Source organism: Saimiri boliviensis, chromosome X, assembly GCF_048565385.1.
Source record: "Saimiri boliviensis isolate mSaiBol1 chromosome X, mSaiBol1.pri, whole genome shotgun sequence".
NCBI classification, from domain to species: Eukaryota; Metazoa; Chordata; class Mammalia; order Primates; family Cebidae; genus Saimiri; species Saimiri boliviensis.
In genome coordinates this window covers 127,213,921-127,237,211 of record NC_133470.1, presented here as the reverse complement: position 1 = coordinate 127,237,211, position 23,291 = coordinate 127,213,921, and the positions used below count along the sequence as shown (strand labels likewise).

The 23,291-nt window shown below is 44.2% G+C and overlaps 1 protein-coding gene across 2 annotated transcripts in view; it reads right to left on the bottom strand.

Annotated features, from left to right (window-relative positions):
• MORC4 (MORC family CW-type zinc finger 4) overlaps nt 1–2,819 on the bottom strand; it is a 64,069-nt gene extending 61,250 nt beyond the window's left edge. For both annotated transcript variants that reach the window (XM_039464143.2, XM_039464144.2), the window contains exons 1-2: nt 2,443–2,819; nt 2,252–2,324 (exon numbers count right to left, since the gene is read on the bottom strand). In XM_039464143.2, the coding sequence (XP_039320077.1) occupies nt 2,252–2,324; nt 2,443–2,544 (175 nt within the window). In that variant the 5' untranslated portion in view covers nt 2,545–2,819. The remainder of the gene's footprint in view (nt 1–2,251; nt 2,325–2,442) is intronic.
• Nucleotides 2,820–23,291: the final 20,472 nt, after the last annotated feature.

Sequence of the window (23,291 nt, the reverse complement as noted above, 5' to 3'; positions counted from 1 at the left end):
GGCTAAAAAGCCAAATACTGGAGCCTCCCAGTCACATTCTGATCCCAGATGACCTTTTCCATCACTACTTGGTATCTGGAGTAAAAAGACCTGTGTTTGAGTCCTGGATCTGCTACTTAGTATACATGCAACCTTGAAAAAGTCAATTAAATTTTCTGAACCTCTTTTACTTTACCTGCAGGATGAAAATAAATAATAATGTTTACTTCAAAGGGTAATGTTAAAAAGTTATTTGTGAAAGCTGTTTGTAAACTTTTTAAGTACCTATAGTTTTTTACTATTTGTGAACCCCATTCTCTAAACTCCACTCAATATTCTTCATGTCTTTGTTCAAGCAGTTGTTCCTTTTGCCTGGAATGCCTCCCCGCGTTCCCCCCCCCGCCCCCCCGCCCCACCATATCCACATGTCCCAATCCTTCAAATCTCAGCTCAAATGTCACCTCCCCCACAAAGCCTTTCCTAATCTTCCTCTTCCTGATAAACTGGAAGCCTTTCCTCCTTCCTCTGAACTCCCACGGCACTTGTTTTTATCTCTGCTTATGTATCACTTTCTATTTTGTTGTTATACAAAGCATAAACCTTCTGTACATGTTTTATCTCCCCTACTAGAAGAGTGAATTTGTGTTGTATTCATTTTTGTGCCTACCACAGTGGCTTTGCGCACAGTGGGTGCTCAATAAATATTTACCAAATGAATTATTCACTAGAAAATTAATGTCTAAGTGGAGGAAAATGATTAAAGAAAAACCTAAAATGACATCTTTGGATTGCCAGTTAACATTTTGCTCTCTCTTTGCCCTATTATTTTTACAAATAGTAGTGATTTGGTCTTAAAATCTGTGTTTGTATATGCGTATGCATAATACATACACATACTTGAACTCAAACTGGATGTCTTAGATCCCAACTAGGTTCCTTAAGGTAATGCTTATGGCCAAAATCACACATATTCCAAATTACAAATTGAAAGCTTATTAAATCACCTGGAAGGTAGAGTAAACAGCACAGCACAGGTGTGTCACGTTCTGCACCGTGCCAACCACGACAGAACAAGACATTTCCGTTTCCCATACCCCACGATGTAAATCCTTACTTTTTGCTCCTTTTTAAGTCTTTCTTGTAAATTACATACTTAACTTAGATTGTATTCCATTCTGCAGAGGTTCAGTGCACAGCCCCAAGGCACAGTACCAAACCTCAAAGATAGAGTCCCTCTGCTCTAGGGTTCCAAACGTATCAATTCCACTTTTTGCCTTTCAAAACCTTCTAATTAAATTATACATACTGTAAAGCATTCCGTGTGCTGGTTAAACTAATCATCGAAGTTATTCTTATCACCCTTCTAAATAAGTCTTCTATTTCCTGCTACCCACTGACTTCTTACCCAAGATAACTCTCATGGCTTGGCCACAGCAATTGCTTAAGTAGAGGCTGGGGTTCGTTTGGGGAGCTTTGAAAACACTGTCAAGAGTGTTCCGTGCGACCTCGCCCATAAATACTTCTTCCTTTTTCGATTTTCAAAGCATGTATAATTCGCTCTGTATGCTGCTGAGTTTTGTGCCTTTCTTCTTTGCTTTCCACACAGTAGCACACTACTGCAAAAATTGGTGTACTCGGCTTGACGGGATCAACTGAAAACGCTTTAAAAGCAAACACCGGTGGAGCGAGAGGTTAAGTCCTGAATATTCATTCCAGCGGTGTGAGGGCGCTCGTGGACCACGGACCCAGCCCTCCGCAGTAGCTGGGAGCCAAATGCACTCGTGTCATCTCTTAAGAGATGTCCCATCATTCCTAAGTTTCTTGTCTCAAAAGTTAAGGAATTCCGCTTTCCAGACCTTTCCCCAGGACCCGCCTCGGTCCTCCAGAACGGCCCTTCGCTAGCTGGACATCCTCCGCCCGTCGCCAGCCCCTGCAGAGCCCAGTGGCCTCGGGGCCCGAGATTTTTATGCATCTCCTTTTGATTAATAACTAAGCTATCCTAAAGTGCCCAATACATCACGAGCCAGAGAGAAAAACCACGCTTTTCTAACGCTTCGGACACACCTCATTTCCTCCGTTTTATGAGCGGAACCTCCTCCTTGGCGAGAGAGCCATCCCCCTCCTCCGCCCGTGGAGCCCGGGCCGGGTCCGAGGCCCCCCACCCCAGTCCCCGCCCGCCCCGCGCGGCTCTGCGCATTCCCCTCGCGTCCGCGGCACCACGCTGGCACCACTGCCTCGGGCGAACATGGCCAGGCCCGCACTCGCCACTCACCTAGCAGCTCCGCGATGGCACTGAAGGGTCGCGTGTGGCTGCTGGAGTTGCTCTGGAGGTAGCGGGGGCTCATCTGGGGGCGAGAGAAGGTCCCATCCCGTGTGAGGCCTCGGCCCGACGTGCCCTCCCCGCGCGCCTCCCGCAGCCCAGGGACCCGCGCGCGCGTCCGCCCCCTCGGGCCCCCGACCTACCGTGCTCAGGCGTATCCCGAAGGCCTGCGGGCCGCCGCCGGGCCGGGCCACTCCGCAGCCCGGTGCGCCAGGGCCGGCGGGGGCCCCTCGGCACAGGAACATTTTTTTGGCCGCCACGGTACTTGTCTGCTGCCGCCGGACCCCTGGCCCGGTGGTCCAGGACTAGCCCTCGCTCACTCGCACTCGCAGCTGGAGGCGACCGTCCCGGACCGGCCCTCCCTCGCTCCCACTCGCAGCTGGCGAAAGGCGGGGCGCGCTCCAGCCACCTGTCCCGGGCGGGAGGGGTGAGGCCGGCTGAGCCAGGCGGCGGCTCCGCCCTGTCAGCACCTCTCCCGACCCGGCGACTGCCCAGGCTGCCTCAGGACCGTACAGAAATATGGCGACCTCCTGACAGCCGCTCCTTGATCCCCGCCCCTAATGAATTCTTGGCGTTTGCCATAGGCCAGGCAGCCGAGCGGGAAAGCTCGGGGGGTGGGCGGTTACGGGGTTGGGGGGGGGGCGCGTGGGGAGGAGCGGGAATGAAGCAAGAGGAGGGAGAGCATGTATGGGATTTCTGGAACCTAGTCCCGCTTAGGCTGCATGACTAACAGGCAAGATAAGACAAGTCTTTCAAGTTCTAAAGACTACAATGCTGCTATCTGGGAAGATAGCAAGCTCGCCTGATGGGAAAACATTCTGTCTACTCTGCCTCAAATGCCTCCAGAAGCACCCAGAACTTTCTGTAAGGCAATTTGCAAACTGTCTCCAAAGTCTTGCTAGCATGCAGGGACGGTGTTTCTAAAAGGAGAAATTGGATTCACTTAAATACTGCCAAGTAGGGCATTGGTCAAATTATGAAGTATGCATAAAATGACATACCATGCAGTTCCTAAAGACCATGTTTGTAGATGAGTAGGTGTTGATGTAGAAAAACATCCGTGAAGGAATTTTAAAAAACAAGAAGTTGCAACATTGTGGAACGCATGATACCTTTTTTATTGGAAAAACAAGTATATATGTGGGCGTATGTACATATACATCTGCACACAAACACACACACTGAAAACCACTCAATATATACCAAGATGATATTTCTGGGTTTGGAACTAGACAATTTTCCCTTTTTTCATATCTGTATTTTCTAATATGCTATAAATATACATTGATTATAGAAAAAATATATTCTTTAAAAAATATATGTAACATTCTCTGGCATGAATAAGCCATAATTTATTTGACCATTCCTGTATGGTAATTTAGGTTGTCCTCCTTTTTAAATTTTGACAATACAAAAAATGCTCCTTCACACACTCATGTACAGATCATTAATTTCTGGTACTGTTATCTCTATAGAATGAAAATGAATTCCAAAAGATGAGATTGCTGGATGTAATAGCATGTACACTTTTTATTTTTTTTTTTTTTAGACGGAATTTTGCTCTTGTTACCCAGGCTGGAGTGCAATGGCGTGATCTCGGCTCACCGCAATCTCCCCCTCCTGGGTTCAGACAATTCTCCTGCCTCAGCCTCCCGAGTAGCTGGGATTACAGGCACGCGCCACCATGCCCAGCTAATTTTTTGTATTTTTAGTAGAGACGGGGTTTCACCATGTTGACCAGGATGGTCTCGATCTCCTGACCTCGTGATCCACCCGCCTCGGCCTCCCAAAGTGCTGGGATTACAGGCGTGAGCCACTACATACTGTAAGATACTTGCCTTCTCAGCACCAATCAGGTATTTTTCCATGTTCATAGCACTAGATGGTCCCAATCTTTTAACTTTGTGGCAGTCTTTTGAATAAAAACTAGTATCTCCTTATTGTCTTAATGTGCATTTTCCTGACTACCAGTGAGGGTGAATATCCTTTCAAATGTTTAGTATGCATTTGCCTCTCCTCTTCTATAAATGTCTTTTTATGTCCTTTGGGCATCATTTTTTACCCGCATTGGGTGCTTTACATTTGTCTGTTTTTTAGTTATCTTCAATTTTTTAAAATACACAAAAATACAGGAAACAATATAATGAATTCCATGTACTTATTACTCAGATGCCATAATTATCAAGACTGCCACATCTGCTGCAATGGACTGCACATTTGTTGCCCCCCAAATTCATATGTTGAAATCCTAACCCCCAATGCGATGGTATTAGGTATTAAGATTAGGAACTGGGGCCTTCGCCAAGTAATTAGGTCATGAGGGCGGAACCTTCATGATGGGATTAGCGCCTCATAAAAAGGACCCCAGAGAGCTCTCTCACCCTCTTTCTTCCACAAGGACATAAGAAAAAATCGGAATTCTGCAACTAAGAGAGACCCTACAAGAACCTGGCCATCTGCTTTTAATACGCCATCTAGTCTATGGTACTTTGTTAACAGCAGCCAGATCTGACTAAGGGACTTGTTTTCTACGTCCTTTTCATCTTTTTTTTTTTTTTCTTTTTGTTTCATTTTTGTAAACATTTTAGAGCAAATCTCAAACATCATGCCATTTTATTCTATATACTTCAGGATTCTTTAAAAACATGGATATTTTCTAACAAACAAAACCACCATGCTACTTTTATACCAAACAAAATGTCTAATAATTCTTTATCATATAATAATACCCAGCTTTTTTTTTTTTTTTTTTTTTTTGAAATAGGGTCTCGCTCTGTCACCCAGACTGTAGTACAGTGGTACCATCTTGGCTCACTGCAGCCTTGACCTCCTGGGCTCAAGCAATCCTCCCAACTCAGCCTCCTGAGTAGCTGGGACTACAGGCATTCACCATCACATTGAGGTAATTTTTTTACTTTTTGTATTTTGTAAAGACAGGGTTTTGCGACTTTGCCTCGGCTGGTCTCAAGTCCCTGGGCTCATGCAATCCACCCAATTTGGCCTCACAAAGTGCTGGGATTACAGGTGAGAGCCACTTTGCTTGGCCCAGTCCATATTCTGATTTCCCCCAATTGTCTCAAAAATGTCTGCTTACAGTTGGTTTATTTAAATCTAGACTCCAAGTGCATGCATTGCACGTGGTTATGTGTCCTAAATCCATTTTAATCTAAAAGTCTCCCCTCTTCTTTTTTGATTCATGCTATTGATTTTTTTTTTTCCTTTTTTTAGAGATGGGATCTCCCCATGTTGCCCAGGCTGCTCTCAAACTCCTGGACTCAAGTGATTCTCCCACCTCGGCCTCCCAAAGTGGTACACTTGTGCCCAACCCCTTCTGAGCCATCATGTCCAACCCCTTGAGCTGTTGAAGAAACAAAGACAGTTGGACTGTTGAATGCCCTACATTTTCATTTTTCTGTTTGCTTCTTCATGTTACTTCACTTGCTCCTCTTCGTATAGGAAAAAGTGTTACTTAGCTATAAACCATAAATTGTCTCTAGAGACTTAGAGTCTAGTACAATGTTTTCTATAAGTAGGAATGCTCATAGATGGTCCTGTATAGTTCCCATTGCATCACATGAGAGAATACATACTGTGCAACACTTAGAGATGTTCAGATTCATCAGTGACTTCAGATGGAGGCAGCCTGAAGCTTCCACTACAAATTTTCCCCACCAACCTTTTACTTTATGGTTTCATTACCTGAAAAAATATTTTATTAGGATTGCAAAATTATGATAGTCTAATCTCATAATTTCTTCTAATTTATTAACTGGATCCTTCTGTATAGAATTTACCCTCATCAACCATGACTATTTGGTTAATCTGAAATACAATTTGTATAGGAAGGGCATGATAAATTCTTAGCGCTTTACTTTTAATTGACAATTTTTAATGTAAAGAGGCAGTGCATGTGATGAATGCTGTGATGTGTCAGCCCACTTTCCATTTCAATAAAAGACTTGTTGACTGAGCTGCTGGGAGAAATGTTGACAGACTGCCTTCAGCTGTTAGCCCTTCAGGGATTGCTTCAGGTAATCTCTGCCTTACCCAAGGACACAAACTTTTCTGTGGCAGCTTACAGTAACTGACTAAAGAGGGGGTATAAAAACCTGACTGTCTCACCCCAATTTGGGACAATTGGGAAGGGTCGTTCTATCTCCAGATCTTTCTGTGGGATTGGCTCTCTGCCGTTGAGCCTGCATTATAGCTCAGTGTTCCCCTCTGCCCACATCTACTTCATTACACAGATCCTAATCTAAGAATACCTCTTAATAAGCATCCTGCATACAAAGCTCTTTCTTGGAATCTGCCTCCTGGGAAACTCAAACTGCAACACTTCAAATTAGGAGTGATCCAAGAAAGTTGGGACTAAGATGATATTTGGTAAAAGATGAAAGATTTATACGATAAGAAGAGAGACCAGAGCATTAGGATGATACTTGGGAGCTAGATCACTTACTAATCAGTTGGCAGTGAGGACCATAACACCAAGTGGATGGAGCACAGATTTCCCCCTCCCATAAGGCAGCAGTCCTGTTATTGTTAAAACTTCCACCAGGTGATGAATTGGGATGGTATACCCGTAAAAGGGAACATATAATCTGCTGTGATGTTTCATGTTTGAGAAATATGGAGGAAGTAGTAGCTATAAGATCAGTGAAAGGCCAAGGTGGGAGGATTGTTTGAGCCCAGGAGTTCAAGGCTGCAGTGGGCTATGATCATGCCACTGTACCCCAACCTGTGCAACACGGCAAGCCCCTGACTCTGAAACAAAACAAGACAACAACAAAAAGAACCAATGGAATTTAGTGATTATTGAGCTCTAAAAATGATTAAACTCCCAATGGAGAAATAGAGACACATTTGCTATGTCAAAATCAGGATGCTGCCAGGGACAGAATCAGACCCTGACACATGGTTTGGGGGTATCTAGATTGATGCTACCAAAATATTGAATCCTTAAATTTCCCTGAACTAGCTGAGCCCATAGAATTGGTACAATTTCCCTCTTGGTAGTCCCCATGCCCAACCCATTCCTTTGCTTGCAGACATGCAAAGCTCTCCTCAACAAGACAACATATGCTCTCCCCTCCCCTCCTGGCCACTAGACCTATAACAAGGGCTAAGGCACAGCATGGACATGTGAGGCCTGATCAGGGAGAAGAGTGATTGTACCTCAAGAAGCTGTAAGACACCCAGCATGGATCGGCAGGAACTGGAAGGGTTCACATGGAATTGAATTCTGAGACTGCTTGATCAAGAGAGCTATACTACAAGGTGGGATAACAAGCAGTTTATCAATTTTGGAGCACTACTCTGCAATATAGGATTTAACACTCTGGCAAGGACCACATGAGATAGTACGATCTCACAATTAGATGACTCCTTCAAGTACAGAAAAAGTGATGACCCACACTAAGTGCGGATGAAATGCCAGCATTGCTGAGACAATAGTAGAAGAAAGGATGTAAAGATTCAGAAGTGAGCCTACTGTAGTGGATACACCAAAGAAGCCTGGAAAAGTCAAACAGAAAAACCCAGGATCCACCATTTATCAAGGCAATAAGGAATGTGCTAGCAAGAGGAGCACCAGCACCACTGAGAAATTCACCGGTGGCTCTCCTCTGTAGGTTAGGCTTGATGGTAGAGAGACCCTTATAACTACCCTCATTGTAGCAGGGCTCTGAAATGATAGAGACCCTATGCCTGATTTCACCATCTAAAGTCAGGTAGGAGCATGATCATAATGAGTGGCAAGACTGGAGGAGCAGCCAGAGGAGACTGAAGTACAGTTATGGAAATGGTAAATAGAACAGGGCCTCCCTAGGGGAAAATAGTTGGGCAGGTATAACAGGTGTCTATTCTGGAGAAGTTTAAACCAGAACCCTTATGTTTGGATTGAGCATTCATAGCCTTCTTTGAGGAGTGGCCCACTGCCATTTCTGCCTCCCTAAGCATAGCACAACATGTTGAAACCTTTCCTCAGCCCTCAGTCTTGTTTGACTCAAGACTCTGTACCTCTAGAAATGCCCACTTACTGCCTTCTAAAAGATGTCCTTGCATGGCCTATCTGTCTTGCTTGCTGTTGGGCATGATGTATCAGTGTGTTTACTATTATATTTGTGTGATTTGGTGTTTTTTAAAAAAAGCTTTTTACCCTCCTGATTGGCAAGTGAGGTCAGAGCCCCACTCTCAGCTCCTCTCCGGCTCCCCATGACAGAGGCAATTCTGAGGCACCAAGGCGGCTGCTGAAACTCCAGGGCTTGGCCTCCTCAAGGCACTGCTGCCGCTGCAGAGCAATAAACAGAAGCAGCATACAAATCCTATCGCTGTGGCTCCATGGAGCCCTGAAAAGGCCATAATGCAAAGTTCCTCATGCTTCACCACCAAACAAGGTTCCAGCAGCAGCTGGCACATCTGTAAGGGAGGATCCCAATGAACAGAACACCGTCAGTTGTCAGTTGGCTCAGCATGGGGGCTCGTTTTGAAAGCCTGGGTTTTCTGCAAAATGAAGAGCAGGGAAATGCTTCAGCGGGTTGTGGCAGAGCCCTCTGAGAATCCATAGCATGCCTCTACCTTGGGGCAGAGCTTTGGACCTCAAGGTCAGCCTCTACTCCCCCGATCCAGTGACTTGGGTCTGAAGCACTGAGCTGTCTGTATTACTGTTTTTATTTCAAGCTGTCCCTTCTCCTATGCCAGGCTGAGTTCCCTTAGCTAGACTCCCATCACTTGTGGAGGATCCCTGGAGGAACTGCACAGGCACGTGGAATTTACTCCTGGTGGGTTCGCCTTGTAACAAGTAGCTCCAATTGTTTGATACATGTATGTAAGCGTTACCATGCAGAGCATTCCAGCATGTGGAAGGGGGGGGGGTGTTTCTCCTAACACTTTTTGACCTGTTGTCCAAGGTCACTTGTCCCAAGTTCCTGGATGGGTGTGATGGAGAAAGAGCCTAGGACTTACCAGGGTGGAAGATCAGACAGGTGTGGTAGAAAAATTGAGTCACAAGATAGGGGTTCCTGTCCAGATTCCTCCACTGGAATGGCCTGTGACCTTGGGGAAGTGTCACAGGCCATGTTGTCAGGAAAGTAGGTTCTGAGACAGAGTTTCATGGGTAGGAGGTTTATTGGGGAGCACTGTTAGGATCAACACCTGTGGGGAGTGCAAAAAGCAGAACTGGACAGAGGAGGAAGTGGGACAGGGATGCAGCCACAACAAAGGCCTCAGCCGATCCCAGGAAAAGCTCAGAGTTCTCCTGAATTATGACAACAGGCTAGGCATTTATACTCCTCCATCAAGCAATCATGGCATGCAGGCCACCACCTTGGAAGGATACACGACCTTAGACATGGCGGCTTTCTTTAGTCAAGGGCCATTCCCAGAGAGGCACACAGCTGTGCGCTATCAGCCACTGGTGCACCTTACAGCTGGGAAATGATGCTTCAGTGCTAAAGGGGAGGGATGGAGGTGGGGAGTGCCCCATGGCATTCAGTTCAGCGAATTGCTTCCCCTCTCTTGGTCCCAGTTTGTCACCTGTAAGTTAAGTGACACGGATGAACTCTAGTATCCCTTCCAGTTCCAGGGCTCTATGAATCCACCAGCCATCCCCGCTGCTCCACCAACACCCCCTTCCTATTAAGCTATCCCCAGTTTGACATCACACCCCATCCTAAAGTTTGCAGTGGCTCCTCATTGACTATGACACAGTCCAAATTCCTGAAGTGACTTGCAAGGCCCTCTACAATCTAGCCCAATGCATGCCTACAGCCTCCTTCCTCGTTAGTTATTCTGCACCATGAACACTGTTTCCATCATGCTCTCCTCTCCTTTTCTCTGCTCTTTCAATAAAGATGTGTCTTTTATCCATTCATGAACAGGGTATAGTGGAAAGTGTTTGGAGCCAGACCTCAGTTGGAATCCAACTCCAGCTCTCCTAAGCTGTGTGTCATTAGGCAGGTCACTGAAGCTCTCTGAGCCTATTTCCTCCTCTTTGTATGGTCGATTTGAGAGCCCAATGAGATAATGTAGGTGAAGTGCCTAACACAAAGCTTAGTAGAGCTCAATAAATGTGAGTTCTCTTCCCTCTTCCCTTTATTGAAATGGCTGAACCCAAAAATCATGACCCAATGATTAGTTTCAAAAATATTTTAGAAGAATAAATGCTGTATGTAACTTGGCACCTTTCTTGCCAATCCTTCACTCAAGAAAAATCAAGTCATTCTGAATTCTTAGTCTGGCACCAGATGAATTCCCAGTCTATGTTCAGACTGCTCCCTGGTCTGCGACTGTCAGTGTCCAAGGCCTCTCGGCTCTAGTTATAAGAACATGAGAACATAGATACCTTTTAATTTCCTTTGCCAAGAAACATCAGCCAACATCACCTGGGAACTTGTTAAAAATGTACATTCTCAGCCACCATCACCCCAGACCTGTGATCAGAAACTCTGGGAATGGGCCTGGTAATCTGCGTGTTACCGCGGGTGATTGTGATGCTCGCTGGGGTTTGAAAACGACCACTGCTCTAGGGTTTGGGGCTCATCTTGGGCCACGTGTTCTGGGGTTCCCTCCACCACCCTCTCCCCACCCAGGAAGAGGGAGGCATGACAGCAGAAGCTGGAGAACTCCAGAAGAGCTTGAGCTTTTGCCAGGAGGCCTTGGGGTGGCCCATGCTCTTTGACAACTGTAGGAGCCTCAGGACCATAGCCCCACCTCCTAGAACTAAAATCTTCTCCAGGTCACATGGTATAGTCCCCACCTCTGCACAAGGCCTGGCAAGACCAGAGACCCCTGACCTTCAGGTCTACTCTGCATAGCCCCTAAAGCAGTGGCTCTCAAAGTGGGGGGGCCCAGACCTACAGCATCAGCACCACCTGGGAAGATGTTAGAAACACAAATTCTCAGGCCCCACCCCAGACTTACTACAGGTGATTCTGATAAGGCTCAAGTTTGAGAACTACTGGCCTAGACTTTACAAATGAATTTAACTTAATTTGCTTTTTCGGCCAGATGCTGTGTAGAAGGCCAAGGCAGTTGGATCATTTGATGCCAGGAGTTTGAGAGTAGCCTGAGCAGCATAGTGAGACATCCTTGTTTGTAATAAAAAGAAAAATTTCTGAGTGTGGTGGTGTGCACCTGTTGTCCCAGCTACTCCAGAGGCTGTGGTGGGAGGATCACTTGAGCCCAGGAGTTCGAGGCTGCAGTGAGCCGTGATCACCACTGCACTCCACCCTGGGCAACAGAGTGAGACTCTGTCTCTTAAAAAAGGCCTTTAAAACCTTCCCATTCTCTGGCTACTTCCTCTTTACTACACAGGAGATAAAAAGTAAGACAAAGACATGCTGATGAGAGGATCTAGAAAGTCATGCTTCCCAATTAGCAGAAACTCCCTTTCCACTCTTCTCTTTAGATTTGTCTGTTCCAACCATTCGTTTTGAATGGGACCTCTGGCTGGTCCAACTTGGTTTGTACTTGATACTTATTTCTCCAATGGCTTGTTGCTACTGGTAAAAGCCTTGGCACACAAAACAGAACACTTAAACTATAATATAAACAAGCATTTTGAACAGAGATTTAAACCAGTTTCATGACAGCCACTGGCATGGTGTGTTTTACAGCTCTGATTTCAGTTCCAGCTGTGAAGACTCAGGAATTTCAGAAAATAAAGAAGATAAGAGACAGAAGTGGGGAGATCTACTCCCCAGCTGGCAAATAAGTTAGAGATCTAAACGGATCCAGTGAGTTCAATCACTCAGGTCTTTTTACAGAGAAGGAGACAGGGGATGGGGCTTGGGCATGATTCAGGTAAGGAGCTCTCGCTGAGGAAGGAGAGGAGTGGGACATGGCAGGGCAGCTGCGGGCATGGATAGGAGACACTGGGGCCTTCAGAGAGCTCTGTGGGTGAAGCCTGGGAGGGCAGAGCAGGGCCAGGGGCTCAGGCCTAAGGTCTGAAAGTGGGGCCTGGTAAAGGACTTCCCTCCCCTGCCAGAGTGATGGCTGCATGAGAGCCAAGTGGGCAAAGAGATATGCCCTGAAAACAGAGGTTAAAGGCTTGCTGGGGGAGAGGTCAGAGCTCACCCTGTGTATCTGCCAGTCTGAGGCAGATGCCAAGAGCAAAGTGCTAGAGTCTCCTTCACCTCCCTCTCAGCGCCCTTGCACCCCAACCAGGTCTGCTTGTGCCCCTTCCCTTTTCCCAGTTGGCAGGAAACTATCACAAAGGCCAAGGTGAGCCCCTGGGGCTCCACACCACTGTCCAGCTCAACGCTAAGCATAAGGCCTTCCTAAAGAAAGCTACTCTCCTGCTTGAGTTTTGTTTATTTAAAAGGAACTCTCCCTTTCTTTCTCTTCCTGGAATCTCCTCAGGGGCTCGAGTGGACCTGCCCCGGGACATAGGTCTTGGCTCGGCACAGAGCATGTGGGCTCAGTGGTTTCTGTTTCTTCATCTTGACAAATCTGGGCTGCCTGCCTCTTGGTTCTTACCTGACAAGGATCTCAGAGCATCTCAGGGGGATGGAAAGGGAAGTCCCAGCTACCATGAGGGATCACAAGACAGGCAGGGAGATCTATGGTAGGGAGAAGGGAGCTGCGGACCAGGCAGGGGTTCTGTTAGCTCACTACAAGCTGCTGTCCCTTGGAGCCCTACCTCTTGGTGCCAGCTGGCCACTCACAGGCTTCTGCAGTGAGTCAAGGAGATATGTTCTCTGGGTGTGCAGTGTTCAAAAGGAAGAAGGCTATGCACAAGGGATTAGATGTGTAGCTTGTTAGCTCATCCAGGGTGGGCTTATCCCATGTGCGTGTGTGTGTGTGTGTGTGTGTGTGTGTGTGTGTTGGTGGGGGTAAGGAACATTTAAATGGCATGATACATAGATTATACGCATTTGCCAAAGTCATCAAATGGTACACTCAAAATTTGCATGATTCATTGTGTGAATATTTTTACCTAAGAAATGTAAACAATGATCTCCAATAATATGCAGACTAAAGTGTTTCAAGGTAAGTTTCCTCATGTGTGCAACTTTGAAATGCATCAGAAAATTAGATGGACTGTTGGATGGATAGAAGAATGGAAAAATTTGTGATAAAGCAAATATAAACTAGAAATTTTCGCATCTAGTTGATGTCTATATAGATGTTCCGTGTATAGTTATTTCAATTTTTTGTAAGTTTGAAAATTTTCCATAATAAAATATTGGCAAAATAATATTGTATTTGTCAGTTAGGTATGGAAATTAGCATCATTCTTAAAGATCTAAGTATGCAGAGCTGTTAGATCTTATTATAGCTACTCTTAATTTACTAATCTGACCCCTAGAAAAAAAAAAACTTGGAAAATTACAGAGTACTGTAAACTCAACTAAATAGTGGTCCTAATTTCTGCCACTGTGCTAAATGTGGAATATTTTCCTAAGCAGATTGACATAGCCTCTGGTGTAAGGTATGCAGCCATTAATTAGGCAAATGTGTTCTTTTTCATACTATTTGAGAAAAAAGGTCAGAAAAGTTCTCCTTCAAATGGAACAGACAAGAATATTTATTAGTCATTTTGCTACATGGCTCTGGCCCTCTGCCATAATACAGAAGAGATCTGAATATCTCAAAATCCCACAGAACGTCACCTGGATTCACCATATCATAGGGATCATGCTAAACAGATCAGATGAGCAAGAAGTAGCTTGCACACTGGTGGCCTTCACAATGCACACTCACTCACAACATGGGAGATAAACCCTATGAAGATTGAAGCGCCAGGCACATAAACATATTTTTTTGAAGTTGCTGTTGTTTAGGGGCATATGGAGCAATCCCATCCGTGATAAAAAACAAATTATTGCACCTTGCATCACTCACAACAGGAAGAAAAGTGCAACACCTGGAAGGCCTCATTGAGTTCTGGAAGCAGTATATTTCTCACTTGCTGATACTGCTCTGACCCATACACTGGGACTCAAAGAAGTGCTCTGCAGCAGATCTATACTTCAGTGTAAGCAGCTGTGCTTCTTGGGCCTTATGACCAGAATACCTTGTGGTATTAAAGGTAGTAGTGGTGGGAGAAGATGCTATGTGGAATTTATTGTAAACCACATGGGATAATCACAATGCAATCTACAAGGCCATGCCATCTTCAGAGGACAATTACATGTCTTGGAAAAAAAAATCCTCTGATATGCTTTTGGGTCCTGGTATAAATGTGGCAACCTGATGATGGGACATTATGTAAACATGTGGCCACAACTGCTCATCATGAGCTGAGTTTCATCAAATGCACCAAATCCTAAAGTGAAATGGACCTAGCAATAAGCTATTATAAGGAAGTGATAAATCCGGCACAAGCAGGACCAAAGGATGCAAGCAGCCAAATAAGCAGGTGGCCTAGTCTCCCATGTCATCCACCACGATTTCACCAGTATCTCTTCCTAAGGTCACACTTATGATATATGGGGGCATCCCTCATGACCAGCTGACAAAGGAGAAAATGCCTGCAGTTGGTTCATGGATGGATTTCCATGGTGCATGGCTGCAAGCCAAAAATGAATGGTAGCCACATTACAGTCTCACTCATGATGACCTTGAAACAAGGTGAGACAGATAAAGGCCACTCTAGCTGAGACTGTCTTTTTTTCTTTTCTTTTTTTTTTTTTTTTTTTTTTTGAGACAGAATTTCGCTCTTGTTGCCCAGGCTAGAGTGCAATGAGTGCGATTGTAGCTCGCTGCAACATCCACCTCCTGGGTTCAAGCGAATCTCCTGCCTCAGACTCCTAAGTAGCTGGGATTGCAGGCATGCACCACCACGCCCAACTAATTTTGTATTTTTACTAGAGACGGAGTTTCTCCATGTTGGGCAGGCTGGTCTTGAACTCCTGATCTCAGGCAATCTGCCCGCCGTGGCCTCCCAAAGTGCTGGGATTACAGGCATGAGCCGCAGCACCTGGTGAGACTGTCCTTTGGGCTTGCATCACAGATCGACTTCTCCTTCCATCTACTCCTGCTTCCTTTCTCTCTCGTCAGTAGGTGTTGAACCAAAGTTTTCTTTTTAATGAATCATTACGTTCGTTAACACCATCTCAGAGTGCTTCCTACTGCAACAGTACCAGTTTTTCTTTTACTTCTCAACTTATAAAATCTCTTTGTATATTAGGAATGTTATTGTATGTGGCAGGGATATTTTCTATTAGCCTTTTGACTCTTTGTTCAGTTTCATTTGCAAAACAATTCATTTTTTTTGTAAGTGAATCTGTTAACCTTTCCCTATTATCTACCAAAAGATAATGACTTTGGCTGAACATGGTAGCACATGACTGTAGTCCCAGCACTTTGGGAGGCTGAGGCTGGTGGAACACTTGACCTCAGAAGTTCAAGACCAGCCTAGGCAAAATGATGAGAGCTCCGTCTCTACAGAAAAAAAAAAAAAAAGATAATGACTTTGATGTATAGGCATTAACCTGAAAGGAACCATGGTATATTGTTAGAAGAAAACTACAGAATAATATATTTAGGAGCACTTATCAAACTCTTCTGGTTATAGGACTCGCTCAATTTCTCCTTTGAAAATAGATTCAGTAAGCATATGGTGGGGCCAAGAAATCAAGATTTTGTTTTTTTGTTGTTTTGTTTTGTTTTTGAGATGGAGTTTTTCTCTTGTTGCCCAGGCTGGAGTGCAGTGGTGCAACCTCATCTCACTGCAATCTCTGCCTCCTGGGTTCAAGCGATTCTCCTGCCTCGGCCTCCTGAGTAGCTGGGATTACAGGAGCCCACCGCCATGCCTGGCTAATTTTTATATTTTTAGTGGAGACAGCATTTCACCATGTTGGCCAGACTGGTTGCAAACTCCTGATCTCAGGTGATCCACCCGCTTCAGCCTCCCTAAGTGCTGGGATTACAGGCATGAGCCACCATGCCCAGCCAGGAATCTGTATTTTAACAACTACTCAAGGCAATTCTATGATCGGATAAGTTTGATCACAAAATATCACTCCATTTTTGTAATTTAAAAAAGGGGAAAAGGAATTCTCTATTTGTGTGTGTGTGTGTGTGTGTGTGTATTTGCACATAGTACAGAGAAAACTGTGTTAGAATACATATCAAATTCACATTGCTTTCCTTAAGTGAGTGGAACCAGAAGAAATTAAAAGATTATGACTTTATTTTTATCCTTTTGTTATTTTTATTACAATGGACATGAATTACTGTAACTTTTTATAAAATCCAGCAAATTTTAAAAGCCGTTTGAAATTGTCTTTTTTTCTTTTACAAGAAAAAAATATAAAAGGAAAAGAAGATTTCAGGAGACCTGTCTTGATTCTTGGCTAAGCCTTCTCTGCCAGGTCCACCACAGCATCAGGAATTCTCTCTGTATTAAGGGAGCTATACCTGGACAGCAGTTGATGAGTTTTACACCCATGTAATCATGAAATAGTTAACAAGAGTTTCTACGTTGTTAAAATTTTGGTTCACACCAAAAATAGTTTAAACAGGTTGTGTAACAGCTGCTGTTGCAATTATGTCTAATGGAAGGTTTTGATTCACACCAAAAACACTTACATGTGTTTTGAGTGGCTAAAACTTCTGGTTTCCTAGGAAATAACTACACAAGTCTCCCCTGGGGACTCTGAAATCATCCTTCTTACTCTTGCCTGGTTCACTGCCTTGGAAACATTCAAAACAGATTGCTGATCTTCTAGGCACTGGGATTATAAGACTTGCTTGTACCTTTCATTTAGAAAAAATGTTTTTCTGATTATACAAGAAATTACAAGCTTGCTGTAGAAAATTGTGAAAAGAAAGAAAAGTATAAAAAGAAACAGAAGAAGAATTACTCATAACCCTACCACTCAGAAGCAACCACTGCTAAGCTTTTGACATACTACCTTCCAGTTTTCTTCCCATGCACTTTTTACATAGTTGAGCTCATCCTAGACATATAATTTCCTATATTGCTTTTATCATGCAATGTAATAAGTAATTTTTATAAACCATGCTTTTATAACATTCCACTTTATATAGATGCACTCCGATTTACTTTATTATTCCCCTTTAATTCATATTCAAGTTGTTTCTATGGTAAAAGAAACGGTGAAGCTTATATCTTTGGGAATAAAAGCCTCTAAATTGGAAAGCATATCCCACTTCTAATGCTGGTGATAGTGTTGCCTAACAACTGTATTCCAAAAAGGTACTCACAAATTTTCACCTTGTAATCATTATAGTGAATTCCAGGACATCTTAAGCCCACCAACTAAGAGGTAGCTCTCCTGAAAACAGAGAACAAGAAGACAAGTGAAATCATAGCTCCAATGACAGGGAGGACAGTCATGTAATCCTAAAACCCAAATATACCAAACTTCCAGAACAATGACAACAATGGTATCCATTATGTTTAGCCAAAACCTTTATTTACCTATTTCTTTGTTGTGCTTTGTGCTTATCTGAAGTGTTCAGTCAAAAAACTTGTCCACTTTGTTTGTTCTGGCAGAACTCTCTTAAAGGGAGAAGGGCCAGAAGACACCTTCTCTAGCTGAGCTGTGTGTTGCCATCAGAAAAGATTTCACTAAAACTGAAATGATGTTTTTGAAAATCACAGTGGCAATTTAATTAGGGCTAAAGACTCGTGAGGTTTAGAAGTACATGTACTTTCTCATTCTAACTTTACACCGCTTCACACCTTTCTCTAAAATAAGACCACAGTTGCTTTAAAATACTCAAGAGAAAAAGGTGTGGCTGTATGAAGAAGATGGTGAGACAAGATTAGTAAAATGTTGTAATTTTTGAAACTAGGTGATGGATATGGATTATACTATTCTCTGTACCCTTGGGCATGCTGAAAATTTCCATAATAAAAAGAAACAAAAATGTATAAGACATCTAAGAATTTAAAGGAAAAATAAAATCAGCATAAGACCCCATATGAATGGTAACATTTGACTTTGTTAGAGCTAGAATTTTCTTACTTGCAACTTACTTTCTAAAATAACTAGGAAACCACATAACAAGTTTTAAGGGACACGTTTGGTTATGTCGTTTCTTGCTTATCATAATTTAGCTATCTGTAACAAAAATCCTATCAGTCCCTAAATAATTGATGAACTGATATTGCATTGGCTTAGAAATTGTACTTCAATTAATGACTACTGCCTTTCACAGCTCGCCTAAGGAAAAGGCAGATGAATGTTGGAAACAGATGCTCCGTGCAGAAAAAAAAAAAAAAAAAAAAAAAAATAGCACTGAGACAAAGGATTTTTTAGCAACACAATTTTTACTTCCTGCACTGCAGGAAGGGTACCCTTGCTAGCCATCGTGCCACGAGATTACAATGAACAAAGGAAAACAGATAAATTTATTCCTTACGCATTTGGGGTCGTCTTTACTGCTGTGTCTGATTTCTGTTGGCTGGAACCAGACCTCACAATCTAAACTAAAACCCGATTGGCTATCAACTTAAAATTTTTCCAAATAGGTTAAAGCAATGGAGAGCTGGGACATGCCTGTGAGCACGTCCAGCACAGATATCTTGGTTAAAGTACAAGGACATGGAATGTACTACGTGCCTGTAAGCATGGCGTGTTTAACAGCTACAGAGGATAGGGCTTAACAAAGGCCTAATAACAAAGTTATTAGCACACTCATTCTTTAACAAGAAAGGAAAGTTTAAAAACGAACTTTTCTACTTCCCACAATTCCCTCCTCTTTTACTTTTTAATATTCCTTTTTAAACTTTTTAAACATGTTTTTGCTTAGTTGTTCTGCCTAAATTTTTTTAAAAGCTTCTCTTTCTTTTCTGTTTACACTACTTCATATCTCTTCAGTTTTACCTCCTGTCTCTCTCTCTCTTTTACATACACTTTGTCTTACCATCTTTTCATACACTTTTTCTTTCTTACTTTTTAATATTTTGCTGGGTGGAGCAGGACTTGCCTTGGGCTGCACTGCTGGTGCTGCTGGTTTTCTTCTCTGCTGGCGCAGGTCCCACACCTGTTTGCCCCACAAGGTTGCGGGGCCCGGTCTTGGACCACCTTGCTACTGCTGCTGCTGCTTTCTGGTCTCTCCCGCCGCTGCCACCATCAGGTCACTCGCCACTTCTAGTGACACTTGCGCTACTGCTTACTCCCGGCCCTGGCACCGTCCCGCGCACTGCCGCTCAGAGCAGCCTCGCCCCTGTGCGCCTGTGACCGCCGCCTCCCTGGGCCCCACCCCAACGGGCGGCTGACCCAGCCACAGGCACTGCTGCAGCCGCCTGAGGGGGCCTTTACTGGGGCTCCTCCGGAGCAGTCTTGGCCACCTTTTGCCTTTCTTTTTCTAAGGCAGGACTTAACTATCGTCCCCCACCCCACCCTTTTGGAGGGGTCTCTCGCTCCTTTCTTTAAGTAAAAATTGTGTTGCTGAAAGATCCTTTGTCTCAGTGCTAATTTTTCTTTACATCACGGAGCAGCTATTTCCAACATCGAACGTGACTGACTTCACAGTTTTTGAGAAACCATCTCACTACCATCTACTGCACACAGAAAGGTAAATATTCCTCAGCATGGACAAAGCATGGCCTTTCAGTGACCTGCGGTGAATGGTCTCCATTGATGCTGTCTCCCTCCGAAGAACCAATTATTCTACCCAGTTTATCCAAGTCTCTCTCCAGCTTCCTGCAAATGATATTATGATACATATCTTTACTGGTCTTTCTTCCCCTCTGCAATGCCAATTATTTCAATGTCAAGGCTGTGTCTTATTTTAGCTTTGTTTTCATAGTAGTTTGTACAGTCTCTGGAAAGTGCTAAGGAACATACATGTATGATAAATGAACAAAAGAATAAATGTACAAAGTACTGGAACTGGAGTATGCAAAAGGAAGGTTAAGATCTGGCTTATATTTCTTAGTTGTTACAGTCTTAAGAAAGTTTCTTAACCTATGTGACTCTCAGCTGTGAAGGGGGAATTACATGCCAGACCTTCCTAGTTCACAGTGTTATTTCAGGACTCAAAATCAACTTGAAGTAGTGTATATGAAAGTATTTTGGAAACCAAACGGAGGGAAGGCCACGTGTGTTGTGTTAAGGAGAAAGGCAGCATAGTGTGGTGTTTATGGCCCCTCTCACTGGGTTGTGGTGAGAATAAAATGAGGTGATAAATGTAAAATACTTGGAAAATTACCTGGAACAAAGTAACCTTTCCAGAAACGGTAGCAGACCTGATTATTCTCTTGTATGTGAAAGAGTTCAATTCGCTTTTGAGGTGATGGGATTATATAGGAGCCAGCAATATGGACCAGATGTCCTTTAAAATGATCACTTGACCTCCATGATGTCATGGTGAATGATTTGGAATCCTTGTCTAAATAGCATCAAACTCATACAGTCTCTTTATGACTGGCTGGTGTCCTCACTGGGCCTGAGAGTGGCCCCTCCATGTATGTGTATGTATATGAGCATATATGTGTGTATGCGTTTATATGTATATACATGTGTATATATGTGTATGTGTGTGTGTGTGTGTGGGTCTGCATGTATCTATGTATATTTGTGTGTGTTTATATGAAGGTATTGTACTGGGCCTGAGTATGTCCCCAACTGTAGTGCACATATCTCTGTGTTTGTCTCTGTATACATGTGTGTCTTAGTTTGTTTGGGCTGCATTAACAAAAATACTTTAGAGTGGGTAATTTATAAACAAAAGGAATTTATTTCTCACAGTTCTATAGGCTGGGTAGTCTAAGATCAGGGCACTAGTAAATTGAGCATCTGGTGCCAACCTGCTCCTCATAGATGGTACCTTCTATGTGTCCTCACATGGTGGAAAGGCAAAGGGACTTACAACCTCCCGCAGGCCTCTTTATAAGGGTACCAATCTCATTCATGACAGCTCTACCCTTATGACCTAATCACCTCCCAAAGGCCCCACGACTTAATACCATCACCTTTGTGATTAGGTTTTCTCTTAGTCTGTTCAGTTTCACTGTAACAGAATACCTGAGACTGGGTAGTTCGTAAAGCAAAGAAGTTTATGTGCATCTGGTGAGAGCCTCAGGCTGCTTCAACTCATGAGGGAAAGAAGGGGAAGTTGGTTTATGCAGAGAGATCATATGGTAAGAGAGGAAGCAAGATGGCGGGCAAGTGCCAGGCTTTATTTTTTTGAAATGGAGTCTCACTCTGTCACCCAGATTGTCGTGCAATGGCACGATTTCTGCTTACCGCAATCTCCACCTCCTGGGTTCAAGGGATTCTCTCATCTCAGTCTCCCCAGTAGCTGGGATTACAGGCACCCACCATCACGCCCAGGTGCCAGGCTCTTTTTAACAAGCAGCTCTTGAGGGAAGGAATAGAGCCAGAACTTGGTCACTAGCCCCATCCCAAGGCACTAATCTATTCATGAGGGATCATTCCCATGACCTAAACAACTCCTACAAGGCCCTATGATGTGGTTTGGGTCTGTGTCCCCCTCAAATCTCACTTTCAGTTGTAACTCTCAGTGTTGGAGGTGGGGCCTGGGGAAGGTGATTGGATCATGGAAGCAGTTTCTAATGGTGTAACATCATCCCCCTAGTGCTGTTCTCATAATAATGAGTGAATTCTCAGGAGATCTGGTTGTTTAAAAACATGTAGCACTTCCCCCTCTCTCTCTTCCAACTGCTGTGGCTGTATACCACATGACTGCTTCTCCTTCACCTTCCACCATGATTGAAAGCTTCCTGAGGCCTACCAAGAAGCCGTCATGCTTCCTGTACAACCTGCAAAACCATGAGCCAATTAAACCGCTTTCTTTATAAATTACCCACTATTGAGTATTTCTTTACAGCAGTGTGAGAATGGACTAACACACTCTACCTCTCAACATTGCCACATTAGGGATCAGATTTCAACAAGAGGTTTAGAGAGGACAAACATCTGAAACCTAGCATTCTTCCCCTGGCCCCACAAAACTCAAGTTCTTCTCACAAGCAACATACAATCACTTTATCCCAAGAATCCCAAAAGTCTTAACTAGTTTTAGCATTGACTCAAAAGTTCAGTCTTATCTGAGACTCAAATTAAGTTCCTTCCAGCTGCGAGCCTGCAAAATTTTAAAAAAGTTATTTACTTCCAAGATTCCATGGTTGTAAGGGCACTAGGTAAACATGCCAATTTCCCACGGGGAGAAATTGGCCACAGGAAAGGGGTAACAGGACCCACACCAGTCCAAAATCCAGCAAGGCAGACATTAAACCTTAAAACTCCAAATAATCTCCTTTGACTCCGTGTTCCACATCCTGAGGGGTAGACTTCCAAGGCCTCAGGATGCCCGCCTCCCATGGCTTTGCTGGACACAGCCCATATGGCCACTCTTTCAGGGTTGAGATATAATGCCAGCAACTTTTCCAAGCCGAGATGGTATGTTGCCAGTTGTTTTACCATTTTTTTTTTTTTTTTTTTGAGACGGAATTTCGCTCTTGTTACCCAGGCTGGAGTGCAATGGCGCAATCTCGGCTCACCGCAACCTCCGCCTCCTGGGTTCAGGCAATTCTCCTGCCTCAGCCTCCTGAGTAGCTGGGATTACAGGCACGCGCCACCATGCCCAGCTGATTTTTTGTATTTTTAGTAGAGACGGGGTTTCACCATGTTGACCAGGATGGTCTCGATCTCTTGACCTCGTGATCCACCCGCCTTGGCCTCCCAAAGTGCTGGGATTACAGGCATGAGCCACCGCGCCCGGCCGTTTTACCATTCTAGAGTCCAGACAGAAGCCCCACCCCTGCAGCTCCACTAGACATTGACTCAATGGGAGACTCTTGGTGGTAGCTCCACTCCTGGGTCAGGTTTCTGCCTGGGCACCCAGGCTTTCCAATACATTCTCTAAAATCTTGGTGAGGGAGTCACACCTCCATAGCTCTTTCATTCTGTGGACCTGCAGAATTAACTCCATATTGACATCACCAAGGCTTATGGCTTGTGCCCTCCATAGTGGTAGGAAAAGTATTTGAGGCCACTGGGGCCATCTGAACCACAGCTGCTCCCGCCAGAGTGGGCCAGATTTGGAG